General features: G+C 47.0%; 1 protein-coding gene across 4 annotated transcripts in view; it reads right to left on the bottom strand.

Moving 5' to 3' along the window:
• Positions 1–1,997: 1,997 nt before the first annotated feature.
• MVK (mevalonate kinase) overlaps positions 1,998–11,143 on the bottom strand; it is a 55,987-nt gene continuing 46,841 nt past the window's right edge. For all 4 annotated transcript variants that reach the window (XM_075341720.1, XM_075341722.1, XM_075341721.1 and 1 more), the window contains one exon: positions 1,998–2,573. In XM_075341720.1, the coding sequence (XP_075197835.1) occupies positions 2,422–2,573 (152 nt within the window). In that variant the 3' untranslated portion in view covers positions 1,998–2,421. The remainder of the gene's footprint in view (positions 2,574–11,143) is intronic.

Genomic DNA, 11,143 nt, shown 5'->3' with positions numbered 1-11,143 from the left:
TTTTTCCCCCCACTCAGCTTTTTTTGTGCTGTTCCAATACACACAAAAGAAATAAACCTGTATGAAAAAAAAAACCAAACAAGCAATTTTCTGGGAGAAATACTTCATTTTCTGGAACAATTTCAAGTGTGGCAACACTTTTGGCCACTACTGTATGATAGATTTGGCACATCTTTTTAGAAAGTGTTTTCTTCCTCAGACCACCATTTGGCAGGCTAAATTTAAACCTATTATGCACAAAAAAAAAAAATGTCCAAGGCTACTCATCTGGCATTTTTATGACTTGTAGCAATTTCTAGAATTATCAAGCTAGGTGTAGAAAGTGTATCAATACACATAATAAATTTAGCACACACTGCACCCTCCAGGACTCCTTCCCAATGCTCTTCAATGACATCTCCTGGTAAGAATATTTTTTGATGCAGAATTTTGTCAATCATGAGTGGAGGGTTAGGAGTAGATGAGCAAAATGATTTGAACAACCCTGGATCAGTGTCCATGTTAGTGATCCATGGCCACCACGGCAAAGCCCTGCAAACCTTTATCTCCCGGGTACCAGTAGGCCCTACCGGACTTCCTCCTTGCAGCATGGTACGTGCATGAAGTCGCACTGGGCTTAATAATCAGAAGAGACATGCTGAAGGCCATCAGGTAGAAGGAGGCTTGTGGGCTGTAGTCTTGCAGTCATGGACTACCAATGTGGACGCTGGACCAGGGTCCTGTGAATCTTTTTGCTCAAATGTAGTTGCCACAAATAACTTGCAATACCTCCCTACAGAATGAATGCCAAGCTGACATTTAATTATTCATTAGCACACAAAATATGTAATTTTCTCAGTTCTACTTGGGTTATCATAGCAAACTTGGCAATGGCTGAACAAAGCTCCACAGCACCAATGTATAAATAAGCCTATAGGGTTAGAACCTGTTTTCTTTTAAAAGGGGTTATTCTCATGTTTAGAAGTTATCCCCTATCCTCCATTGGATAGGCAATAAATTTGTGATCACAGGGGATGGGGGGGGGGGGGGTGGTATCTAATCATCAAGACTTCCATGGTAGAGACAACCAAGGCTCTGAAGAGCTCTGTGTGAATGGAGTGTTGGTCAATCATGTGCACGAGTGCTCCATTCATTCTCAATAGCACTATAGAGAGATATGGAGATAGAGGATTGGAAGACAACAGCACAATCCATTCGATATCCAAAACATGCTTTATTTAATCCAAGTAGTGCATTAAAAAGCGGGGAGAGAGCCGGGTGCAGGCTCCCAGGGGACGACGGCCATGTTGCACCTCCTAGTACTTCCACGGGTCCACTTCTTAATGCTTCCATGGGAGTGGACCCGTAGAAGCACTAGGAGGTGCGAAACGGCCGTCATCCACTGGGGGCTTGCACCCAGCTCTCTCCCCGCTTTTTAATGCACTTCTTGGATTAAATAAAGCACGTTTTGGATATCGAATAGATTGTGCCGTTGTCTTCTGATCTCCTGGGACTCATATTGGAATTCTTTTCCCTCTTCAACGTGCACCCATGACCAGTGTGCTATTGGATAAAGACCCAAGCATTACCTACTCCTTCCCTGCACCATTTCAAGGTATAACGTGGTGGTGCAGAAAACCGCATCTGTTTTTGTATACTATTTATGGAGATAGAGGATTGCTGCACTTGGCTGGAGATCAGCACTCCCATAAGAATGAATGGAAAGGCAGTGCACATGACCAACCTCTGCTCCAGTCACAAAGGGCTCTTTAGAAACCCAGTTCTCTGGATCGATAGGGGCATCAGAGGTCAAATCCCCAGTGATCAGGAAGTTCTCCTATTCTGTGGAAAGGGCATAACTTCCAAACTTGAGAATAGACTTTAAGTAGTGACTGCTTCCCATGGACTTCCATTATACTCGGGTACTCGAGCCCATCACAGCGCCCATCTGCTCATTACGAGTACTGAACACCCAGCATGGTAGAGCTCGCGCATCACTAAAAACTAAATCTCACTCATCTGATTTACGTAAACTTTTACCTGTAAAGTGTTATTAATGTCATTGTACAGTAAAATACAGTTCATCTGCTGCAGATAATATAGTGTTTGATGTTCATTTACCTTGGAATTAAATAAATTAAATATCCCATATTCATATATCAGGTAGTTCCTGCCAAAACAAGCACATAGCCCCCACACAGAGATCTTACAGATGTCCGGGTCTGGAAAACCTCATCATACAAGGATCCTGATTTACTTATTACTGCATCTGAGATTGGCAACGTGATTCACGTCAACAGCTCTGATGTGTGCGGACTAAAGCTGTTAATTATATCATTATAATACATTATTAGCTTCACACAGTCCTGGATTCTCAAGGCCTAAATAAAGCAATCACTGATCTTCTTGGCCGACTTTGCATTGCTGATAGCTTGTTGTCCATTATGTGGTTTTCAATGATTTTGAGACATCTTCAGGCAACGATGATGAAGAATGCAAAGAAACTCCAGGAGCCCCGATGCTGGTCTCCCAGCACCCGTATCCACAGTCCGAAAGCTGCTGTTTGGCTGCCGCTATGGCCGTGGGCTCGATATCTAACAGAAGAGACATTTACTGTATTTTAGCCATATCTGTGTTCATTAGAGCAGCAATTACTAAAAACATATAGGGCATAATTCATCGTGTGTGTGTGTGTGTAGTCACTTTTTGATGTAATTTTTTGAAACAAACTCATCAAAATGGCGCACACAAGTCATGACTCTTGTACAAAGCCAAAAATTGTCTTTTTTCTTTTTCTGCCTTTGACTGTTTGTATGACTTTTTAGTGCAGAAAGTCAAACGTTCTAAAAAAAAAAAAGGTCTATACAAAAATATATAATATATTTTAGCAAACATCAGCCGTATGCAAACTGCCAAATATTGAGTGACGTCAATTGTTAAAACCAATATTTTATTGATATATATTAAAAAATAGAAGTAAAACAACATAAAGGTGCTATGTGTTGAATATTACATACAGAGTCAGACAGGGAAAATTTAAGACATCCCAAACAAAAAATTCATATATGGCAGGGGTGGGGAACCTTTTTACTGCCAGGGGCCATTTGGAAATTTCTGCCAACCTTCGGGGGCCGCACAAATTATCAGTGTGAAAATGATCCGGCTACATTTGGTCAAACAGTTAATTAACTCAACCCTACTGTGGTGGCCGGAGCTGCTTCTCTTTTGTGTAGGCTGTGATGTTCAGTGATACTTATGTTGCTTGTCTCTTTTCCAGGTTTGTCACGGTCTGGAGCGCATGCAACTCTTTGTGATAATAAGATTGGTAGACTATATACATCACACAACAGACACAGGGACTGGTGTATATAAATCACAGGAGACACATACATGACTGAAGGGGCTGTTGGCATAAACATCACATAAGAGACGCTGGGACTGCTGTATATACATCACATAGGAGACGCAGGGACTGCTGTATATACTGTACATCACAGGAGACACCTACATCACTGGAGACACTGGGGGGCACATACATCACACGAGGGGCTGGGGACTTGTATATGCCCCCCATCTCCCTCCTGTGATGTATAGGCTTTCAGACTCTCCTTTGATGTATATGTGCCCAGCCCCTCCTGTGAAGTATATGCGCCCAGCCCCTCCTGTGAGATCTATGCGCCCAGCCCCTCCTGTGATGTATATTCCCCAGCCCTTTCTGTGATGTATATGCCCCCATCCTCTCCTGTGATATGTATGGCCCCAACATTTCCAGTGTGATGTATATGCCCCCAGCGTCTCCACTGTGATGTATATGCTCCATCCCCTCTTGTGATGTATACAGTGCCTACAAGTAGTATTCAACCCCCTGCAGATTTAGCAGGTTTGATAAGATGCAAATAAGTTAGAGCCTGCAAACTTCAAAACAACAGCAGGATTTATTAACAGATGCATAAATCTTACAAACCAACAAGCTATGTTGCTCAGTTAAATTTTAATAAATTTTCAACATAAAAGTGTGGGTCAATTATTATTCAACCCCTAGGTTTAATATTTTGTGGAATAACCCTTGTTTGCAATTACAGCTAATAATCGTCTTTTATAAGACCTGATCAGGCCGGCACAGGTCTCTGGAGTTATCTTGGCCCACTCCTCCATGCAGATCTTCTCCAAGTTATCTAGGTTCTTTGGGTGTCTCATGTGGACTTTAATCTTGAGCTCCTTCCACAAGTTTTCAATTGGGTTAAGGTCAGGAGACTGACTAGGCTACTGCAACACCTTGATTTTTTCCCTCTTGAACCAGGCCTTGGTTTTCTTGGCTGTGTGCTTTGGGTCATTGTCTTGTTGGAAGATGAAATGACGAAGCATCTTAAGATCCTTGATGGAGGAGCGGAGGTTCTTGGTCAAAATCTCCAGGTAGGCCGTGCTATCCATCTTCCCATGGATGCGGACCAGATGGCCAGGCCCCTTGGCTGAGAAACAGCCCCACAGCATGATGCTGCCACCACCATGCTTGACTGTAGAGATGGTATTCTTGGGGTCATATGCAGTGCCATCCAGTCTCCAAACGTCACGTGTGTGGTTGGCACCAAAGATCTCGATCTTGGTCTCATCAGACCAGAGAACCTTGAACCAGTCTGTCTCAGAGTCCTCCAAGTGATCATGAGCAAACTGTAGACGAGCCCTGACATGACGCTTTGAAAGTAAAAGGTACCTTACGGGCTCGTCTGGAACGGAGACTATTGCGGTGGAGTACGTTACTTATGGTATTGACTAAAACCAATGTCCCCACTGCCATGAGATCTTCCCGGAGCTCCTTTCTTGTTGTCCTTGGGTTAGTCTTGAGTCTTCGGACAAGCCTGGCCTCAGCACGGGTGGAAACTTTCAAAGGCTGTCCAGGCCGTGGAAGGCTAACAGTAGTTCCATAAGCCTTCCACTTCCGGATGATGCTCCCAACAGTGGAGACAGGTAGGCCCAACTCCCTGGAAAGGGTTTTGTACCCTTTGCCAGCCTTGTGACCCTCCACGATCTTGTCTCTGATGGCCTTGGAATGCTCCTTTGTCTTTCCCATGTCGACCAAGTATGAGTGCTGTTCACAAGTTTGGGGAGGGTCTTAGTCAGAAAAGGCTGGAAAAAGAGATAATTAAGCCAAACATGTGAAGCTCATTGTTCTTTGTGCCTGAAATACTTCTTAATACTTTAGGGGAACCAAACAGAATTCTTGTGGTTTGAGTGGTTGAATAATAAATGACCCTCTGAATAAACTTTTCACAATTTAAAAAAAAAAAAAGAAATAACATTCTTTTTTGCTGCAGTGCATTTCACACTTCCAGGCTGATCTACAGTCCAAATGTCACAATGCCAAGTTAATTCCGAATGTGTAAACCTGCGAAATCTGCAGGGGGTTGAATACTACTTGTAGGCACTGTATGCTCCTAGCATATCCAATGTGATGTATATATCACAGGAGGGGTTGGGGCATACACATCACAGGAGATGCTGGGGGCATATACATGACAAGAGGGGCAGGGGAACAGACATTACTGGTTCACTGGGAGGCATAAGCATTGCTGTGAGGCACAGATGGTACTGGGGGGGCAGAGACATCACTAAGGGGACACAGAGCACTAGGGGGCATAGACATCACTGAGGGGGGGGGGCACACAGACAAGACTGAGGGGGGGGCACACAGACAAGACTGAGGGGGGGGCACACAGACAAGACTGAGGGGGGGGCATACAGACAAGACTGAGGGGGGGCACACAGACAAGACTGAGGGGGGGCACACAGACAAGACTGAGGGGGGGCACACAGACAAGACTGAGGGGGGGCACACAGACAAGACTGAGGGGGGGCACACAGACAAGACTGAGGGGGGGGGCACACAGACAAGACTGAGGGGGGGCACACAGACAAGACTGAGGGGGGGGCACACAGACAAGACTGAGGGGGGGCACACAGACAAGACTGAGGGGGGGGCACACAGACAAGACTGAGGGGGGGGCACACAGACAAGACTGAGGGGGGGCACACAGACAAGACTGAGGGGGGGCACACAGACAAGACTGAGGGGGGGCACACAGACAAGACTGAGGGGGGGGGCACACAGACATTACTAGGAGGAGACTGGGGAGGCTGCACACAGCACTTGGAGCTGCACACAGCAGTGGAGGAGGCATGCTGCACCGGAGAAGGGGCGGGGAGTGGGCGGCACACAGCGCCGTGCAGCGGGCGGCACAGCAGTGGAGGGGGCATGCTGCACGGGAGAAGGGGCGGGGAGCGGGCGGCAGTGGCACACAAGTGTCGTGCAGCGGGCGGCACATAGCGCCGTGCAACGGGCGGCACACAGCAGTGAAGGGGGCATGCTGCACCGGAAAAGGGGCGGCGAGCGGGCGGCACATAGCGCCATGGAGCGGGAGGCACACAATCGCTGGAGAGTGGGCGGCACAATGCTGGAGGCGGTGAAGGTGATGTGGGACGGAATCGCAGAGCGATAAACCCGTCCACAAAGTAAGTCCTGAGCACGCTGGCCACTGCCACCGAGAGCGCTCACTGGTGTGCGCAAGCAGCGCATGTGGAGATTTAAAGGGGCGGCAACCGGCAATATCGCGGCGGCGGCCACAGCACTGCCACCCCCGGAAATCTGCTCACGGGCCGCACAAAAGGTCATGGCAGGCCGCATGCGGCCCGCGGGCCGGAGGTTCCCCACCCCTGATATGGGATAGTAATGTCACCACCGTATAAATTACACAAAACCAAACAGATAAAAATGGGCAGGCTGGATAACCAATTATACTACATTAGATGGGCATCATAATAGGACTCCATCCACCTTAATAAATTAGCATTCTTAAATATCACTAATACATAATGAGGTAGTTTGATTGTGGAATAAATAATTATAAAAGCATCCATGTCATTCAATATTATACCAATCAATAAGTGACAGTAGATATTAGAATATAACTAATATAAGGTGGCTATGCAAATAAATAAATACAGATGACATATATATATATATATATATATATGTCATCTGTATTTATTTATTTGCATAGCCACCTTATATTAGTTATATTCTAATATCTACTGCCACTTATTGATTGGTATAATATTGAATGACATGGATTTTCCCTGTCTGTGACTCTGTATGTTATATTCAACACATAGCACCTTATGTTGTTTTACTTCTACTTCTTTTAACAGTTGACGTTGTCACTTAATGTTTGGCAGTTTACATACGGCTGATGTTTGCTAAAATATTTATTATATATATTTTTTTATAGACCTGTTTTTAGAACGTTTGACTTTCTACACTAAAAAGTCATACAAACAGTTAAGGCAGAAAAAAGAAAAAAAATACAATTTTGGGCGTTGTACAAGATTCATGAATTGTGTGCGCTATTTTGATGAGTTTGTTGCAAAAAATGATAACACACACACACACACACACACACTATTAATTGGCGTACATAAATTTTCTCCAGGGAGGGACTGGAGTAGTGACTTTGAAAAAAGAAGTCCCATTTCATGAATCTGGCTAAAACATCTGGAGAAGCCACACATTCACAAAAATTGGAAAACTTCCGTAAGTAAAACTACACACTACAACTTAAAAAAGACACAAATTGTTTGATAAATTTTCCACGATTCAAAGTCACTAATTAAGAGGTATTTACGACAAATAACTGACAGAAATGCAATGATGAATCGAGGCCATAGTGCGTAGGGTGATCGGAAATAGAATAATATATAGAATGTAGAACGCTGGCTTGGTGGTCGTCAAAACTAGAGCGGCTATAGGGTTTGTTTTCACTATTTTACAATTTTCTGGGAAATACTGCCACCTAGTAGAACACAAGAGGAACTGAACATAATCTTTGCAGAAAAAGAACGATCAGAACTTCTCATAGGGAATAAGACCTCTCATCATATGGCATGAAGGTGCATTATACCATGAATCCTCAGTACAGTACAGAGATGTCCTGGAATAAAACCTCTTCCAGAGTGCTCTGGACCTCAGACTTGGCCGAAAGTTCACCTTCCAACAAGACAATGACCCTAAGCACACAGCTAAAATAACAAAGGAGTGGCTTCAGAACAACTCTGACCATTCTTGAACGGCCAAGCCAGAGCCCTGACCTAAACCCAATTGAGTATCTCTGGAGAGACCTGAAAATGGCTGTCCACCAACATTCACCATCCAACCTGACGAACTTGAGAGGATCTGCAAGAAAGAATGGCAGAGAATCCCCTAATTCAGGATCCCAAGAAGACTCGTGGCTGTACTAGCTCAAAAGGGTGTTTCTACTCAATATTGAGCAAAGGGTCTGAATACTTATGACCATGTGATATTTCAGTTTTTCTTGTTTAATAAATTTGCAAAAAATTTCTACATTTTTGTTTTTCTCTGTCAAAATGGGGTGCAGAGTGTACATTAATGGGAAAAAAAAAGAGAATTTTGTTACTTACCGTAAATTCTTTTTCTTATAGTTCCGTATTGGGAGACCCAGACCATGGGTGTTTAGCTTCTGCCTCCGGAGGACACACAAAGTACTACACTTAAAAGTGTAGCTCCTCCCTCTGAGCTTATACACCCCCTGGTAGCCAGTCCTAGCCAGTTTAGTGCAAAAGCTGAAGGAGAATAGCCACCCACAAGTAGAACCGAGTAAGAACCGGAACAACCGGAGACTCTGTCCACGACAACAGCCGGTGATAACACACGGAACAAGAAAATTGCCAACAGGCAACAGGGAGGGAGCTGGGTCTCCCAATACGGAACTATAAGAAAAAGAATTTACGGTAAGTAACAAAATTCTCTTTTTCTTTATCGTTCCTTTGGGAGACCCAGACCATGGGACGTTCCAAAGCTGTGCCTGGGTGGGAATAAACAGAAAAAACTAAGAAGTAGGCGGAGCCTAACTTCACAAGTGGGCGACAGCCGCCTGAAGGATGCGTCTGCCGAAGCATGAGCATGCACTTGGTAGTGCTTCGAAAAGGTATGCAGGCTAGTCCAAGTGGCAGCCTGACAGACTTGTTGAGCCGTAGCCTGGTGCCTAAAAGCCCAAGAGGCACCGACAGCTCTGGTCGAGTGTGCTTTGATCCCCGGCGGGGGAGGCACCTGAGTACTCTGGTAGGCGTCCGAAATGGTCGATCTAATCCAACGAGCCAAGGTCGGCTTAGAAGCAGAGAGACCCTTGCGCCGCCCTGTGGTTAGCACAAAAAGAGAGGTGCACCGCCTAAGCGCAGCGGTGCGAGACACATAGATCCGGAGAGCACACACCAGATCTAGAGTATGCAGCGCTTTCTCAAAGCGATGAACAGGGGCCGGACAGAAGGAAGGCAAGGAAATATCCTGGTTAAGGTGGAAGGGAGAGACCACCTTAGGAAGAAAGTCCGGGATCGACGGAGAACTACCTTGTCTTGGTGAAAAAACAAAAAAAAGGTGACTCCGAGGAGAGCGCAGCCAAATCAGAGACTCTCCTGAGAGACGTTATGGCAACTAGAAAGGCCACCTTTTGAGAAAGACGATACAAAGAAACCTCCCTAAGGGTCTCGAAAGGGGGGTTTCTGCAATACCGTGAGGACCAAGTTAAGGTCCCAGGGATCCAAAGGCCGCCGATAAGGCGGAATGATGTGAGACGCACCTTGCATGAAGGTGCGGACCTGAGCCTGCCGGGCGAGACGCCGCTGGAACAGCACTGATAGAGCTGAGACTTGTCCCTTGAGACAGTTGAGGGACAGTCCTAGCTGCAGATCGGACTGTAAAAAAGACAGAAGGGTCGGCAACGAGAATGGCCAAGGAGAATGGCCAGAAGAGCGACACCAGGACAGGAAAATTTTCCAAGTCCTGTGATAGATCTTGACGGAGGAAGACTTACGGGCCCGAGTCATAGTGGAGATGACTTCAGGAGGAATACCAGAAGCCGTCAAAATCCAGGACTCAAGAGCCACGCCGTCAATTTGAGTGCCGCAGAATTCGGGCGGAAAAACGGACCTTGCGAGAGCAGGTCTGGACGGTCCGGAAGATGCCACGGCATCTCCACGGACAGTTGGAGCATGTCCGGATACCAAGCTCGCCTGGGCCAGTCCGGTGCAATGAGGATGACTCGACGGCCCTCCATTCTGATCTTGCGCAGGACTCTGGGCAAGAGAGCTAGAGGGGGAAACACGTAGGACAGACGAAACTGGGACCAGTCTTGCACCAGAGCATCCGCGGCGAAGGCCTGAGGATCGTGGGAGCGAGCCACGTAAACCGGAACCTTGTTGTTGTGACGGGATGCCATTAGGTCCACGTCCGGAGTGCCCCACTTGCGGCAGATTGACTGAAACACTGCCAGGTGCAGGGACCACTCGCCACCGTCCACGGATTGACGGCTGAGATAATCTGCCTCCCAGTTTTCTACGCCAGGGATGTAGACTGTGGATATGGTGGACATGGAGTCCTCCGCCCATTGAAGAATGCGTTGGACCTCCAACATTGCCAGGCGGCTGCGTGTCCCACCTTGGTGATTGATGTAGGCAACCGCTGTCGCGTTGTCTGACTGGACTCGAATGTGCCTGCCCGCCAACAGGTGGTGAAAGGCTAGGAGAGCTAGAAGCACAGCTCTGGTTTCCAGCACATTGATTGAAAGGGCTGACTCGGACGGAGTCCAAGTGCCCTGTGCTCTGTGGTGGAGATGTACCGCTCCCCAGCCGGATAGGCTGGCATCCGTGGTGAGAATCACCCAGGACGGAGTCAGGAAGGAGCGCCCTTGGGACAGGGAGAGGGGTCGAAGCCACCACTGAAGAGAGCTCCTGGTCCGTGGCGACAGAGCCACTAACCTCTGTAAGGAGGAAGGCCGCTTGTCCCAATAGCGGAGAATGTCCAGCTGCAAAGGACGCAGATGGAACTGGGCAAAAGGGAACCGCCTCCATGGAGGCCACCATTTGACCCAGCACCTGCATCAGACGCCTGAGGGTATAACGGCGGGGCCTCAGGAGAGAGCGCACCGCCAACCGGAGTGACAGCTGTTTGTCTAAGGGCAACTTCACAAGTGCCGGCAAAGTCTTGAACTGCATCCCTAGGTAAGTGAGACTCTGGGTCGGAGTCAGAGTGGATTTGGGAAGATTGACAATCCACCCGAATTGGGCTAGGGTGGCGAGAGTGAGCGAAACACTCCACTGA

This window comes from Anomaloglossus baeobatrachus, chromosome 1 (genome assembly GCF_048569485.1).
Source record: "Anomaloglossus baeobatrachus isolate aAnoBae1 chromosome 1, aAnoBae1.hap1, whole genome shotgun sequence".
Lineage (NCBI taxonomy): Eukaryota > Metazoa > Chordata > Amphibia > Anura > Aromobatidae > Anomaloglossus > Anomaloglossus baeobatrachus.
Note: the sequence above shows the minus strand (reverse complement) of the source record. Positions and strands in the feature narration are given on the sequence as shown.